General features: G+C 56.5%; 8 protein-coding genes and 1 non-coding gene across 9 annotated transcripts; 6 read left to right on the plus strand and 3 right to left on the minus strand.

Moving 5' to 3' along the window:
- Window positions 1–350: 350 nt before the first annotated feature.
- Window positions 351–1,305, plus strand: SCHCODRAFT_02510208 (PEBP-like protein; the record flags this gene model as incomplete). Its single annotated transcript, XM_003029128.2, has 4 exons — window positions 351–708; window positions 759–809; window positions 866–1,070; window positions 1,125–1,305. 4 exons carry the CDS (start codon window positions 351–353, stop codon window positions 1,303–1,305), a joined length of 795 nt encoding a protein of 264 aa, XP_003029174.1.
- A 389-nt stretch (window positions 1,306–1,694) lies between these two features.
- On the plus strand, window positions 1,695–2,620 carry SCHCODRAFT_02703442 (PEBP-like protein; the record flags this gene model as incomplete). Its single annotated transcript, XM_003029129.2, has 4 exons — window positions 1,695–1,932; window positions 2,001–2,051; window positions 2,115–2,319; window positions 2,443–2,620. The coding sequence occupies 4 exons, from the start codon at window positions 1,695–1,697 to the stop codon at window positions 2,618–2,620; spliced, it is 672 nt and encodes a 223-aa protein (XP_003029175.1).
- Window positions 2,621–2,779: 159 nt separating this feature from the next.
- SCHCODRAFT_t174 lies at window positions 2,780–2,860 on the plus strand. Its single transcript has one exon. It is a non-coding gene; the product is annotated as a tRNA-Gly (tRNA).
- A 35-nt stretch (window positions 2,861–2,895) lies between these two features.
- Window positions 2,896–3,730, plus strand: SCHCODRAFT_02356846 (uncharacterized protein). The gene is made up of 2 exons (XM_050342467.1): window positions 2,896–3,412; window positions 3,728–3,730. The coding sequence occupies exon 1, from the start codon at window positions 2,939–2,941 to the stop codon at window positions 3,275–3,277; it is 339 nt and encodes a 112-aa protein (XP_050198691.1). The 5' UTR covers window positions 2,896–2,938; the 3' UTR covers window positions 3,278–3,412; window positions 3,728–3,730.
- Window positions 3,127–4,714, plus strand: SCHCODRAFT_02633256 (ClpP/crotonase). Its single transcript, XM_003029130.2, has 10 exons — window positions 3,127–3,186; window positions 3,238–3,412; window positions 3,467–3,493; window positions 3,547–3,662; window positions 3,728–3,957; window positions 4,015–4,171; window positions 4,241–4,355; window positions 4,408–4,465; window positions 4,518–4,607; window positions 4,658–4,714. The coding sequence occupies exons 2-9, from the start codon at window positions 3,336–3,338 to the stop codon at window positions 4,593–4,595; spliced, it is 858 nt and encodes a 285-aa protein (XP_003029176.1). The 5' UTR covers window positions 3,127–3,186; window positions 3,238–3,335; the 3' UTR covers window positions 4,596–4,607; window positions 4,658–4,714.
- Window positions 4,715–4,983: 269 nt separating this feature from the next.
- Window positions 4,984–8,219, plus strand: SCHCODRAFT_01157007 (uncharacterized protein). Its single transcript, XM_050341122.1, has 6 exons — window positions 4,984–5,051; window positions 5,104–5,403; window positions 5,460–6,230; window positions 6,285–6,502; window positions 6,570–7,249; window positions 7,305–8,219. The coding sequence occupies exons 1-6, from the start codon at window positions 5,035–5,037 to the stop codon at window positions 7,962–7,964; spliced, it is 2,646 nt and encodes an 881-aa protein (XP_050198692.1). The 5' UTR covers window positions 4,984–5,034; the 3' UTR covers window positions 7,965–8,219.
- Window positions 8,046–9,373, minus strand: SCHCODRAFT_02511616 (Aldo/keto reductase; the record flags this gene model as incomplete). The annotated part of the gene is made up of 8 exons (XM_003029523.2): window positions 8,046–8,116; window positions 8,142–8,325; window positions 8,375–8,467; window positions 8,522–8,848; window positions 8,898–8,986; window positions 9,033–9,096; window positions 9,154–9,295; window positions 9,348–9,373. The coding sequence occupies 8 exons, from the start codon at window positions 9,371–9,373 to the stop codon at window positions 8,046–8,048; spliced, it is 996 nt and encodes a 331-aa protein (XP_003029569.1).
- A 139-nt stretch (window positions 9,374–9,512) lies between these two features.
- Window positions 9,513–11,855, minus strand: SCHCODRAFT_02511434 (uncharacterized protein; the record flags this gene model as incomplete). The annotated part of the gene is made up of 8 exons (XM_003029524.2): window positions 9,513–9,581; window positions 9,636–9,730; window positions 9,779–9,873; window positions 9,928–10,367; window positions 10,420–11,039; window positions 11,092–11,216; window positions 11,268–11,646; window positions 11,711–11,855. 8 exons carry the CDS (start codon window positions 11,853–11,855, stop codon window positions 9,513–9,515), a joined length of 1,968 nt encoding a protein of 655 aa, XP_003029570.1.
- A 113-nt stretch (window positions 11,856–11,968) lies between these two features.
- SCHCODRAFT_02633266 (GroES-like protein) lies at window positions 11,969–13,704 on the minus strand. Its single transcript, XM_003029525.2, has 6 exons — window positions 13,426–13,704; window positions 13,325–13,372; window positions 13,042–13,273; window positions 12,532–12,987; window positions 12,373–12,479; window positions 11,969–12,321 (listed from the first exon to the last, which is right to left on the minus strand). The coding sequence occupies exons 1-6, from the start codon at window positions 13,533–13,535 to the stop codon at window positions 12,147–12,149; spliced, it is 1,128 nt and encodes a 375-aa protein (XP_003029571.1). The 5' UTR covers window positions 13,536–13,704; the 3' UTR covers window positions 11,969–12,146.
- Window positions 13,705–14,258: the final 554 nt, after the last annotated feature.

Here is a 14,258-nt window from a genome sequence, read left to right on the forward strand (position 1 = left end):
ATGTGCGGGCCGGGCCGGGCCGTTGAGTGATCATCGTTTCCCACCTGCATCGATCCGTCTCTGGCTCCCGTCGCTAACAGACACTGAATCCCATCGAGGTGCATGTACACCATCCAGTGATACTACCTTTGGCAGGCTTGCCGCGATGTAGGCGGACTCAACGTCTCTCGCGATCTCATTAGCCCAATCCCCCGCGTTTGACGCCATCGTATAGAGCGGTATGGCGGCGACCTTTGCAGCGTGCTTCTGCTTCTCGGTTGCTCGCCGTGTCTCATGGGTAACTTCACACCCCTGCCAGCGCAGTACAGTGTCTATGAACCTCGGACCTTCACTTGTCTCTCGCCGTCACCATGGTCGGCTTACTTGCGCGCACTGTCGCCCTCTCTGGCTTGCTTGCGTCTGCCCTCGGCCGCGCGACGCACAGGCTCGTTGACCCTCAGGCTGTCGCCCCGCTTGCAGAACTGCAGAACAGGGATGCCTCATCTGCTGATCATCATCGCAACGGGCCCTCCGCTGCCATCCTCGGGCTGGTGCTCGCGGCCAATGTCACCACGGACACCGTCCGCGACGCATTCTACGACGCGAAGATAGTCCCCGACGTCCTCCCCTCGTTCGATCCTACCCTCTTACTTGAAGTGAACTTCACGAACCCTGGGTTGGAGAACTCGAGTGTAATCGTCGAGCCCGGCGCTCTGTTGACGAGGAATCGTGCGTGATCTCCTCATCTCACGGTCCCCTTTGCCTCATCGTTCTTACAGAAACCAAGTTTCTCCCCGAGTTCTATATCAGCAACTATACTCAGGACGATGGTGAGTAACCCGCTCTACGCAAATGACGCCCTCCTGAGATAGATTTTCCTCGCCAGCCGCGAAGGCCTATGTTGTCGTGCAAGTTGACCCAGACGCGCATACACCCCAGGATCCCGACGTCGCCCAAGTCCGCCACCTCCTGGCCGGGAACTACACCACCGATGGCGACAGCGCAGGCGATCCCCTTCCCCTGTTCAACAGCAGTGTCGCAGTCTCGGACTGGGTGCGCCCGAGTCCGCCTGCAGGGAGTGACCCTCATCGGTCAGTGCTTTTTAAATGTCTGCGTATGACATTACTGAAGCTTCCCGCCTGCAGCTACGTCCTCCTACTCTACCCACAGCCCGAAAACTTTACCGTCGACTCCATCGCACCGCTCGTCAACGCATCCTCCCCGATTACGCTCTTCAACATCAGCGAGTTCGCTGAGCTGACGGGGCTCGGGCTGCCCGTGGCTGGAACATACTTCTTGACGGGCCCGGATGCGGACAGCACCTAAGTGCGCTTCCATACATGGACGGAATGGAAGGTCAATAACGACTGTATTCGGTGGTGTAGGTAGGAATGGATATCATGCTCGACATGACTATAGTGTCGTGTTTGCATGGCGCACTGCATAGTCCTCGACGCGACTGCTTCAAGATGGACAAGAGTGTCGAGTTTTTCTCCGTCATGATGCAACCGTTCTTGACTTCTTCGGACAGTCTGCCGCTCGTCGATCGCATCTCAGCGAGCCAATTACCAGACCGACGGGGCACGGGTGGCTGTTTCGACAAGCGAGTCGGGCATTAGCCGAGGGTCTCCGAGTCCACTTTCATATATACTGCCTTCCCCATCACCCAGCACCTCAGGCTCTTCACCTTTCACAAGCATCGCACGAGCAAGCTCATGCGCGCCATTCTTTTCTCCTACTTTCTTGCCATCACAGCTTGCGGTACACCACTCGACGACCGTGCCACCAAAGACGACAAATCCGCCATCCGCCAGGCCTTCCACGATGCGAACATCGTGCCCGACATCCTTCCAACCTTCGATCCGACGTTACTGCTCGACGTGACTTTCACGAACCCGGACTTGCAGGACCCGACCGTGGTCGTCGAACCGGGACAGGAGTTGACGAAGGATCGTGAGTATCATTGTCCGTCGTCATTAAGGTGTATTCCAAGCGTGTACCGTCTGACGCGCCGTTCCCAGAAACAAGATACCTCCCCAGCTTCGCCATCCACGACTACACCGAGGAAGAAGGTACGTCGTTTCCCTTCATCCTCGATGTGCTCGTACTCATCAAAATGCGTTTCCATCCTCCAGTCCATAAGCCCTACGTCCTCATCGCCATCGACCCCGACGCCATCACACCGAACCTGCCAGTCTTCTCCCAAGTCGTCCACCTGCTCGGTGGGAACTATACAGTCGATGGGGACGCACACAAGGATGGTTCACTGCCGCTCGTAAACACGAGCGCTCCCATCGCGAAGTGGAGGCATCCGATCCCGCTGGTGGGCGGTGCTCATCGGTGAGTACAGGCAATATAGGTCTTGCTGTTTTCAAGCCGTCTCGCTTCTAACAATCCTGGCTTCGCTCGTGCCTTCGCCGATCCTCGTTGTCGTGCATTTACTGACCAACCTCTTCACCTCAGCTACATCTTCCTCCTCTATAACCAACCCGTCAACTTCACCGCCGCCGCCATTTCCCCCCTGGCCGACGCTCCTCTGATCCTCGGCTTCAACGTCAGCGACTTCGCGCGCACGACGGGTCTGGGCGATCCAGTGACCGGGACGTATTTCCTCGCGAGGCCGAATCATAACGATGCATGATAAGGCTCGAGAGTAGGGCTGTGGAATGGTGTAGCATTTCGATGCTGCAGAAGTAGTGCACGATACGATATTTTCATAGACAAAGAAACAAAAAGGAAGTGTGCAGGGCACTGAAGTTTCTGCTACACATGAGTAGATTTGTTTGCACGGCCCATTAAGGCATTAATGGGGTAGTGGTAACCTGGGTCGTTGCCAAAGCAGCTACTCGACCCGCCGGGGGTTCGATTCCCCCTTAATGCATTTGCAATAAAGGCGGAAGCTTTTTTCTTTACCCCACTCACTCTATGATCACAGGCGCGTCCTCAACTCACGTACGCCATGCCCATCGTTTTCTCTTGGATCATCCAGAGATGCTCGCGCGCGGCTTCTGTTGTATGGAGACCGGGGACTGGGATGGGAATTGGCGACCCCGGTTACGTATCGGTCCGAGGAATCATGCGCAGGTTCGCCCCAGACGCCGCACTTGGTTCGAGCTTTCATCAGCATCTCGTCTCGTCTCTTTCCACCTCACTTGTTCTTAGTCCTCGCAGCTTACCGCAACAGTTCTCTCCGACTAGCATTTCAGTGTCCGCGCTCTCGAAGTCTTTCGTTGCAAGCGATCTAATAAGCTTGCCCAGTGATCTCCGTCTTGGCGTGGCGAGAGAGGTTGTTACTTGAGTCTAAGCAACCAGACGCACTTCCACTTCGAATTTCATCATCTATATTCTCCCCCGCGATGGCAGACTCGTTCTCTACGCCCTGGATCAAGGTTTCTGAACCCCATCCCCACGTATACCTCATTGAATTGCAGAGGTATGTTTGCGTTCGACTCGCTATGCGTTGTCTCCAATTCGGACTGCTGGCTAGGAAACCCGCCAATGCCTTCTCGGAGGAGTGCGTATACTACTTCGAAGCCGAGTCCTGTGCTTACATATCTCTGAATGCAGGTTCTGGGTATCCTACGGGAAGGTCTTCGACGATCTGCGCACTTCGCCAAAAGCAGACGTGCGATGTGCCATCCTCTCCTCGGGGCTAGACAGGATATTCACCGCTGGCCTCGACAGTGCGTAGTCTCCTTCGTTGACGAGCTGCAACCTACGTTCAGCGGCTCATGCCGGCTATCCACAGTCAAATCCGCGGGCAACATCCTCGCCACCGACGGCCACGCTGACCCCGCTCGCGCCGCCCATTACCTACACGACCACATCCGCGCCTTCCAGGCCGCCATCCGGGCCCCAGAGCGCTGCCACTTCCCGGTCATCGCCGCCATGCACGGCCACGTCATCGGCCTCGGCGTCGACATGTCCTCAATGTGCGATGTGCGATACGCGGCGGCGGATGCGCGCTTGAGCATCAAGGTACGATGCTCTCGTCATGTCTCTTTGGTACTAGTGATGAATTTCGCGCGCGTGTAGGAAGTCGATATAGGGCTCGCCGCGGATATTGGGACCCTTGCGTATTTGCCAAAGATCGCGGGTAATCAATCCCTTGCGCGCGAGCTCGCCTTCAGCGGTCGGACGTTTTCTGCGCAGGAAGCCCAGCAGCTCAATTTTGTGTCGCGCATCGTACCCGGTATGTTGGATACTCCAGCATCGTATGCAGTGTCGCTTATGATCGCCTCCCTGTTACCCGTCGTTACAGGCAGTCGAGCCGAGGTGATAATTGCTGCGCTTGATTTAGCGAAGGCGATAGCTGCCAAATCGCCCATCGCGGTGGCCGGCACAAAGCGCCTGCTCAACCACGCTCGCGACAATTCGTACGCACAAGCTTGCTTATCTCAAGACTTACATACTCACCGTGTTTGGTAGCGTCGACGCCAGCCTGGATTACACGGTCATCTGGAACAGCGCGATGCTGCAGACCAAAGTTCGTCAGGCTCTCTTCACAAAGGATGTCTTTCTGACCGCCGACATCGCAGGATATCCCGGACAGCCTGACGGCCAGGCAGGAGAAGCGCGCGCCACAATTTGCGCCGCTGAACAAGGCGAAGATGTAGAACAATAAAGTCGTGAGTAGGAATCACGATCCTGAGAGCTCTATTGTTGAGCAATTTCGTAGGTCCGTAACCTATGTCGATATGTCACGGCGCTCGATTTGAATACCTATGGGCTCGCATTCTTGCGTGACAAGACTTCATGCGCTCGCTCTCGGTTTACAGTTGGTTCTTCCCTTCGCGTGACACAGTCGCACAAAGCAAGGATCTTTTCCCTCTTTTGGAGCCGGGAATGTGACCCTGCGCTTCCATATAATGGTCCTTGAAGTGTCCAGACCGGTGCCACAAAGGTTGCGAGACCAGTGTGCGTGTTACGTAAGCTCGGGCCCGAGCGCAGTCGAAAGCGGGGCTAGAAAGGACCTCAATCTTCCTCTCGCCTCTTACTCTACCACGACCGTCGACCGGGACAGCACGAAGCCTACGCTTTCTCGTTCGGCTCACTATGGAACCCGCGCCGAGGTGCGTTGGGCGCCCTTGCGGAACGTCAGTGGCAAAGCCTGACCTTTTCAAGTCACGATAGCCACGCACTACCCGACGAGGTTCACAAGATACTCGACGAATTTCGGCAATCAGTGGTCAACTGTGACAAGAAAACTGAGTCACACCCTCCCTCCGATGCAGATAAACAAGATACGACGCTTGCATGGCGTGAGCATGTCGCCGGTCTTCGATTCAGGACATCTGATCATGTGTATCGTGGCGAGAACAACGAGATATCGTTGGTGGCAAATACACATGCTCACGTCGGCGACGCGATGAATGAGGCCATCCAACATCAGCTGGCTGGCATATTCCGTAAAGGCGAACCAGCGTACGTGTGACAACCCTGATGTGTTTAGCCTGCAGTCAACTGACGCCACCTCCCAGGCTGCTCATCAACGCACCGGGCTCTGGAAAGACATCCTTGCTCTTGCAGGGCTTACGCAGACACTGGGGCTTCTACTTCCGCCTAGACGCGCGCTTTGGTATCGGAAGCAGGGACTTGCCTTCTTCGATGCGATGGGTGTCGTACAGGAGATCATACGCTCAGCTTTGGGAAGCAAAGAAGCAACTTCAGAGGGTTCTTCTTGCACGCTTATTGCTCCTGCATACGTTTGCAGGGGTCATCGACACGACGAAATCCATGGAGCATGCGCGCAATGACTGGAACAGCGCGCAGATCTCTTTTGGTAGCGCGGACTATCCGTACCGTATCTGCGAAGCCCTGGAGGAATCTACGACAACCGACTATGCATGCGAAGCGGACATCATGCGCGATACAGTTTCTCGCCTGCAGGACCTGCTGGGCGGTGACGACTTTGGTTTGTTTTATGTGGTTGACGACTGTCAGCGCTCACTGTGTGAGTGGACATCTGAAATAGGCTCCGACGGGAAGAAGCATAGGGAGGACCCGTTCAAAGTTCTGAGCGACTTCTGCGCTAAGCTACCGTGGCTGACGCCCGTTTTTGCGGCCACTTCCGCGCGACCTCCGCGGGACCTCCAGCAAGCCTTCCCTTCGCTCAAGACCGTCAGTGCGACCGGCGGGTCGGACCCGGAGCATGCGCGTGACTTCTTGCGCTCCTACCTGCCTGCTTCCCTCGTGGCATCCGAAGACGGAAAACTACTGCTGGAGCGCGCCGGACTCTGGCTTCGCGGACGGTACGGTGCCTTCATCAGCAATGTGTTGCTTCAATGCTGAAACACTCTTTCCAGTCACAAGGTAGTCGCTGACTTCGTGAAGTTCTTCCTCGGCGGCACACCAATTTCCATGCTCGATGGGCCTCACACGATGCTACACAAATTCATCAACGAGGAGACCGGTTTCATTTCCTACGACGACATCCGCCTGGCGGTCGACAAGGGCACTGATCAAGGTCTATACCGTTTAGGCCCGTACATTCATATCTACTTTTCTTCTGTGATCAGAGAGAGTGCGTCGATTTACTTTCATCTGTCCGAAGTCCTGCTGACGACAACCCGTTGCTCTAGATCTCAGAGCGCGCACCGCCATCCACCATATCCTCTATCAATATCTCGTTCTCGGCCATGCCCCCACATTTGGCGCCACCGAGGATTGGATTGTCTCCTCCAATCTCGGATACTACGCCGACGCCAATATGTCCAAGATCGTCGTTGACGAGCCCCTCACCCTCGTCCGAAACGCCCAGCTGTTTTGGTCCAGAGACTGGGACGAACTGCCGTTCCTCAGCCACAAACTCATCTACAACCCCAACCTGCCCGCCTTCGCCAGCCCCCGCGAACACGCCGTCCTCCTCTTCTCGCGCTTCTTCGCCACCCCTCACGCGCCTTCCGAAACATTCGTCTTCCCAGGAAAGAAAGCGCCTCGCTGGGCGCAGCAGAGGGCAGAACTCGTCGAACTGAGGCCGGGCGTCTTCGAGAACGGCTCTCCAAGGTATCGCATCTGTCGACACGCGGATTACCCAGCACCCGCAGTGCTTCCTCTCGCCACGGATGGGACCTCTTATGCGACAACTCTCTCTTGGCTCCGGCACGAGCACGACACCGCGTTCTGCTTACTGCCGGATCCGACGGCGTTCATGTTCGCACTGCGGCGGCTCAAGGGCGATTTCCTTGGGGTCATCGTCCGCGTCGTACCCCATGCCGACTTCAGCCCACACAAGGGAGGGCTGGGCGCCTACTTCAAGGGCAAAGACCAGGTACGAGCGTTCCCCGCTATCTCAAATGCGCGCCTTGCTTATCCATCTCGTCCAGACTGCCGACGTCTCCAAAGCCCTCGCGTTGCTCCAGACGGCTCTTCCCGATCCATGCAAAACGCTGGGAGATCTCCCTGTCTTGGAAGTTGCCATGCAAGCCCCAGACCTCAGCGCTCCTGATCGCGAGACCCGCATCCGCGATGCAAGGGAGGCACTAGTCCATCTGAAGATGAGCCATATACCCCTTCCCTCGCCCTACCCCAACGAGCGCAAGATTGTCACCGTCAACCCTTACCTCGTTCAGTACACCGAAGCGATGCTGGAGCAGGCAGCGGAGGCCGAAAAGCCATGGATTCTATCTCGCCTTGTCGCCAACATCGTGGGGGAGACCAGCATCTCGCCGGACAGGCATGGGCGGCGACGGAAGACGAATGCGTCGCTGCCTGCTGATTCCGGCGCCCCAGAAGCTGCAATTTCTTCGCTGTCAACGTCCGCAGAAACAGAGGAGGGTCCCGCGTCGAACTTGCCACCTAGTTCAAGCTCACAGCATGCAATACAGTCGGGATCACCGACTGGAGCGGCCTCTACCCCGGCGGGAAAGCGCAAAAGGTCGGACTCGCCCACAGCAAGCTCGAATTCGGACTTAGGCTTGCTCGATGAGGTTGGAACGCCGTCTAGAAAACGCGCGAAGATCGGCTCCAGGTCGTTTACGCCATGAGCGTGCTGATCGAGCTCCAAACCATGCACTTCGCCGTCGATATCATACTATACAGAATTTACACATATTTGATCTTTGCCTTCAGCGAACCTTGTGCTTCGCAGCCTTCTCCTCTTCGGATCCTACGACGATGGTCAACCCCTTGTTTTCCACTGCAGATCGGAAGATACAACGTACCAAACACATCGATATCCCAGCGCGGCTTGTATAGGTACGGAATGTTGTAGCGCACGGGGTTCTCGCGCCCGACCTTCGAAATCGCCTCAAATTCCTTCGCGCTGAGTTCGAGGTCGTCGAAGTTGCTCTCGATGCGCTTGGGCGTGACTGACTTGGGAATGACGCAGAAACCTTTGTGCGCGCCCTTCATTGACATTAGAGCATGCAAAAAAGCGAGGAAGATGGCGACTCACCCAAGCAATGAGAATCTGCGCAGCATCACGGCCTTGCTCCTTGGCGAGCTTTTGCACCGGCACCGTGTCGATGATGCGCACCTTGCCGCTGACCTAGATGTTTCCTGTTACTGACCACCTCCCGAAGCAGCGCATATATCCACTCACATTGTTCCCGAGCGGGCTGTAAGCCGTGATCTTGATCCCCTTCTCCTCGCAGTACTTCTCCAGTTCCGGCTGCTGCAGCGCCGGGTGCGCCTCGACCTGGTTCATCACTGGCACCACGCCCGTTGCGCTGATGATCTTCTCGAGGTGCGCGACGGTGAAGTTGGAGACGCCGATGCTTTTCACTTTGCCGGTCTTCTGGACAGCGATGACGGCTTTCCAGGTATCGACGATGCTCGGGCCGCCGTCGAGATCGAGAAGTGCCTCGGTGCCGTCCTCGTTGGCGGGAGAGAGCTCGTCTCCTGGCTTGAAGGGGACTGGCCAGTGGATCTAGAGACAGGTAAGCGCATATATGCGGTCCAGGAAGAGGGGCACGCACGAGGTACAGGTCGAGGTAGTCGGTGCCGAGCTGCTTGAGGGTGAGGTCCAGGTCCTTTTCGACGAACTCGGGCCGGTGGGAGTTGTTCCCTAAGACTTGTCAAGATCGTACAAAGGGATAGGAGCAATCACTCACAAAGCTTAGATGTGATGAAGATCTCCTTGCGCGGCACACTCGTCGTCTTCAACGCTTGACCGACCTACCGTCAGAAAGTGAGTATATGCGCGTCGAAAACGCTTTAGCTCGAGCCTCGTACCTCTTCTTGGTTACCGTAAATGAGCGCGGCGTCGATGTGCCGGTAGCCGACCTTGAGCGCGTGCTCGACGGCAGCCTTCACCTCACCCGGCTTGCTGAGCCAAGTCCCCAAACCGATCTGGGGGATTTTGTTTCCATCCTTGCTGCGCTCAAGCTCGTCAGTGCTTGACGAGGCATCGAAGTCAACCGACTTACAGGGTGAGAACGCGGCCAAGAGACATCGTCGATGAGCGCGGCGACGGTGGATGATGATGGCGGTTGGGAAGAAAGAGAACGAAGACCGCTTTTCAGAAGCCTGTCAATACTTACCAGCGAATCCTTGTCACACAAGGACAAACACGACCAGCCTACCTTTATGCGTCATTGATGATGTCCATGCCAGTGGGGTGCGAAGCCCTTCTCGTACTGCGGAATGAAGATCACGTTCTGCTGCACGAGTATCTCAGTCAGCGGAGAGGATGGCCCTGGCGATATGACACTCACTTTGCGGAACTCCCGCAACTGGCCGACGAGGTCGTGCTCGTGCAAGTAAGATTCGAGGCAGTCGTTCAGCTGCCGAAGGCGCTCCGTGGTCGGCTCTGATGGATGTCAATGACCCTGCCAAGGCGCATAGCCCTTCTGCTTACCCAACAGGATGGACAGCGTAAGCAAATCGATAGCATGCTGGGCGCGCCCCATACCACCAGCCCAAACCAAGCGAGCGCGCACGTGTTCGGCCAGCCTACAATACCGTCAGGACTCCTAGGAGGATGATACGAGGAAAGATGCCACAGACGGTTTGGATATTCCCGACGTTGCTCTGCCGCTCCGAAAGTATAACGCGAGCAGCGAGATGGCGTCTATGAAGTCCTTGCGTAGGTTGTACCCATGCTCCTGAGTCTCCGGCGGGAAAAGATGGTGCAGCACCTCGCGCTGAAGAAGATGATCATCCGATCCCAGCTCGTTGCACAACCGCGCGTTGGTTGCCGCGACTTGCTCCTCTAGATTCTGTTCTCTCAGATTGAGCTGTCCTGGCGTCAAGCAGTGTCGCATTGGCGATGACGAAGACGCATGGCTCGCCTGAGAATCTAATGATTGTATCTTAAGAGCACGACCTTTCGTGAACGTAAGGTACTTCTCAAGCTCTGGGAGCAGGCAGTCGCGCTGGTCGCTCTCTGCCAGCTGCCGTAGGAAGGTCCGCAATGGGGTGCTATAATTACGGTGTGCACGAAACAGCTGCGCGCATTGGCTTTTAGCGCGGGCGAACCGGAAGTAGTGGCGAACTCACCTGCTTGTCAATCGTTACCAGGAGAGCTTTGACTTGAACCTCCCACTCTGCGTCTACAGCATAAATTCTGAGAAGGATGTCCTGTACTGCGGCATGGAGGATCTTCAGAATGTGACGTGCTCCTTGCTTAAGACCGAAAAATCCCTGACTGTGCGATCCGCATGCTGCAGCCGTTGGCGCAACCCGGAAATCGTGTATTCTGACCGCATGTCCATCAGACGTCGCACGCAGAAGGGGCGCGCAAGAGAGAGACACACCGTCGTCCGGATATATGAAGTACCTCAAGGCCATGAAAACGACGAGAACCCCTCCAAGGCGAGCGAAGTCTTTCAAGCGGAACGCATCATGCGTCAGGGTAGCGGCGAGGTAAGTGCCGATGCAGAACACATAGAAAGGCCGGAAGATCGTCCGCAAGATGAAGAGGAGCACTAGGCGGATGGCAACAGGGCTGGAAATCGAATAGGAGGGAGAAGCCTTACTGGAGGTGAGCAGCCAGAAGTGCAGGTGTGCGTGGGGACATACGCTAGGCATAGGTTCGAGAGAGTCTAGGTAGAAGCGTAAGGTGCATTCCAGGCGGACGAAAGTAGCCCGCTCGCGATCGTCAGGCGTGGGTGGGATGGCTAATTGGCAAAGGGATAAGATATGACCTTTCCGATCGCAAAACGAACTCACTCGGCAATGGCGAGGCGCTCCAGCGCGTGTGGTGGCGAAGTTCAGCGTAGCAAGCATAGATATCGTCTTCCGCCAAAGCGAGTCCTCCCGACCAAAGGAACCAGTCTTGCATCTCGCGCCTAGCGCTGCAGGGGTGGGTTAGTACTCGACACGGTTGACGTCTCATTGCTACGTACTCTCGTGCAGCCCACTTAGGGGTCAATTGGTAAAGACCGATGTCGAGAGAAGACAGGCAAAAGCTGATTGAAGTCTCCGCCCACACGACCGTCTCGATCTCAAAGAAGGAGAGGGGCCTCCCACCAGTCGAGAAGTACTTCAGGGCAACCGCTAGGCTGGCACCGTCGAGCGTGTTCAGTATCTTCTTGATGTGAGGGAATCCTGGTCGCTCGTCGTAGTTCGTACTCTGTGCCGGGGAAGCCATGACTGTGAGAGACAGAATGCGGTAGGTGGCTATCCGCGAAGGCCCCTTGGTGTCAAAAGAGCCTGAGATTCGGAGGCAAATGTTAGTTGGCGTCGCGTCGCGCCGTAGCCAGTCTTCGTATGATATGGTGACACCTGCAGACAAGCTACGGTACAAAGGCAGAGAAGCTATTCGAGGTCAGTCGCTTTGTAGAAATACCATCATTAACTGTGACTTTCGGTTGCGCCAGACGCAGCGCAACTATGGGCTGGACCACCTGAGCGTCGCTCGCTGAGGAGATAAACAAGGTGCCGTAGACATCGAGATGATAGACATGGTGGTCGTGGTACATAGACCTCTTCATTGATGAGGAGTACAACGCAGACAATGGTCTTCGCCCGAAGCAATAATCAATTGTAGCGAAGGATTTGTGGCGTCATGATCAAGGTTTCCCACGGTCAACTCGCACGTTCGATTCCCGCTTTGACTCTTGCTCGATCCCCCGAAGTAGGTTGCGTAGACAGCCCCTAGCATCTGCTGGTTTACGGTGATGGAATACGGAAAGCGTGTGTCTAGTAATAATAGTACTACATTGCCCCTCGAAGCCCCAGGTATCCGGCTCAAATCACCGACATCCTACACGTTCGGCTCTGCATTACGATTCGTCTACGATCTGCACCTTGATCGCGTTCGCACTGCGGTCCAGCCATAGCTTGAACGCATCTTCGGCGCGCTCGAGTGGAAATGTGTGCGTTACAAGGTGGTCGACATCGCCGAAGTAGCGGTCGCCGAGGAGGCGGACCATCTTCTCCCATGTGCTGTGGTAGCGTCTTGAGAGGTCTATCAGTTTGGTGTGCAAAGTCATACAAGTAAATGCTTACAGAGTAGTGACGATGTTGACCTCACGGAATGCCATCGCGGCGTATGGTATTTCGACGTCGGGCTTGCTGCAGCCGACCTGCACGACGGTGCCACCGTCCTCGACCGCCTGTGGTGATTGTAAGTCGCATTCCATGTATGTTTATCGCGAATATACCCACATAGATCGCGCTCTGGATACTTGTCTGCGCCCCCGTGCACTCAAACACTATCTCCGGCGCACACCGCTCGCCCATCGCCTCCCTGATCTTGTGCGCCACCTCGTCCCTCGTCCAGTTCAACTCTATCTTCAGCGCGTTGAACCCAAGTCGCCTCGCCTGCTCCAACCGGCTCTCCTCCAGATCGGAGATTACAAGCGGGGAGGCGCCTGCCGCGCGCACGCACAGCGCCGTCGCCAGTCCGACGGGGCCCGCGCCAGCGATGAAGACCGGCTGCCCGACGCGAGGGTTGCACTTGTCGACAGCGGCGAGGGCGACGGAGAAGGGCTCGACGAGTGCTGCCTGCGCGTAGGTCATGTGGTCGGGGATGGGGAAGAGGTACTTGGCAGGGTGCGCCATGTAGCGGCGGAGAGTGCCGTCGGTGGGTGGGGTGGCGGCGAACTTGACTTCAGGGCAAAGCTGAAGCATCTCGTGTTCAGAGGAGAAGATCGAACGAAGTATGAGGCTACGCACATTGTACCGACCACCGACGCAGTGCTTGCATGCTGCGCAGGGTACACCGGGCTCGATCGCGACACGCTGACCGGGATTGATGCTGGTGACATTGGCGCCGACGGCGAGGACTTCGCCCGCGCTCTCATGACCGAGGATCATGTCCTCGCGAACGATCATGTCACCGATGCATCCTGATCTCCAGAAATGCACGTCGGACGCGCAGATACCGGTACAGCGGACCTGCACAAGGCTATGGGATATTCAGTTCTACGACGAAGGTAGATCAGAGGACAGTACTAACCAGTCGTCGGGACCGATCTCGGGATATGGAATCTCTCTTTGGAACAACCTGTCCACAACGCCCGTCAAAGCCTCCTCTGGTACACCCGACAGACCACGCACTCATGTTTGGCGTTCGTGTAGATCGCAATGTTAGGCTTCGCTCCCTTCGGTGGCGCAGCACTGGTCGCGCCGTTGACGCCGTTGGTCCCGTTAAGCGCTACAGAGGGCATGGTGTTGGAATTCGGAGCGAGGCGTACCGTGCAGCGGATGTCTTCCTCACCCCTTGCTTCCGGTAGTTATACGCCTTGCCTGCCCACTTACATCCTAACCACTAAATCCGGTGCCGGGCTATAGCCAATAGGACCTATCCGGTGACCGCTCAGCTGCCTCGATCGAAGGACCCTGCGCGAAACCTATCGCCCGCCTGACGAGGTAGAGCCCACGCTGACTTTGTGCGGCATCTGAGGTGAGGAAAAGGGGAGGGGAAGGCAAATATGCGTGTAAGCCTGCGGGATGTGGTGAGTGCAAGAGACAGGCGGTTGTAGGTTTCGAGTGAATGTCCCGGGCCATATCTCCGATCCGCTTTGTGGGGCCCCGCCCCCGACCCCGCGAAAGTCGATCGGTCCAATCTGCGTATGTCCGTCGTACCTGATGTTGGGCCTTTGAAAGCTTGGTCGCACGCCTGGGCTACTCTAAGCGAAGCGGCGAGGCTTCAAACGATGCGTCTCGGACTCATCCCGCATTCCTTTGAAGACCCCCGTCTGTCTCCGCTCGGAGGTATGGCACGGGTTACGTGTTCGAACGCCGCCCTCCTCCCGCCCTTCCCTAACGCCGTCTCTCAAGCATTCGAGCCTTAGAGGCATTGGGCAAAGGCGATAAGGCAATTCACCTTCGTGCTGGACGGTTACTGCCGGTCGAAGTCCATGATACGGACGTCAAGCATCTGAAAGTTA

This window comes from Schizophyllum commune, assembly GCF_000143185.2.
Source record: "Schizophyllum commune H4-8 unplaced genomic scaffold SCHCOscaffold_9, whole genome shotgun sequence".
In the NCBI taxonomy this organism is placed as follows: Eukaryota; Fungi; Basidiomycota; class Agaricomycetes; order Agaricales; family Schizophyllaceae; genus Schizophyllum; species Schizophyllum commune.

Coding starts and splice junctions, on each gene's coding strand:
- SCHCODRAFT_02633256 (XM_003029130.2), top strand. CDS start 3,336: ATGGCAGACTCGTTCTCTACGCCCTGGATCAAGGTTTCTGAACCCCAT. Junction 3,494..3,546: donor GCCAATGCCTTCTCGGAGGA/GTGCGTATACTA, acceptor CTCTGAATGCAG/GTTCTGGGTATCCTACGGGA. Junction 4,172..4,240: donor TGTGTCGCGCATCGTACCCG/GTATGTTGGATA, acceptor CCGTCGTTACAG/GCAGTCGAGCCGAGGTGATA.
- SCHCODRAFT_02633266 (XM_003029525.2), bottom strand. CDS start 13,535: ATGCCCTCTGTAGCGCTTAACGGGACCAACGGCGTCAACGGCGCGACC. Junction 13,373..13,425: donor TACACGAACGCCAAACATGA/GTGCGTGGTCTG, acceptor CGTTGTGGACAG/GTTGTTCCAAAGAGAGATTC. Junction 13,274..13,324: donor GAGATCGGTCCCGACGACTG/GTTAGTACTGTC, acceptor AATATCCCATAG/CCTTGTGCAGGTCCGCTGTA.
- SCHCODRAFT_02356846 (XM_050342467.1), top strand. CDS start 2,939: ATGCCCATCGTTTTCTCTTGGATCATCCAGAGATGCTCGCGCGCGGCT.
- SCHCODRAFT_01157007 (XM_050341122.1), top strand. Junction 5,404..5,459: donor TTCCGTAAAGGCGAACCAGC/GTACGTGTGACA, acceptor GCCACCTCCCAG/GCTGCTCATCAACGCACCGG. Junction 7,250..7,304: donor ACTTCAAGGGCAAAGACCAG/GTACGAGCGTTC, acceptor CATCTCGTCCAG/ACTGCCGACGTCTCCAAAGC.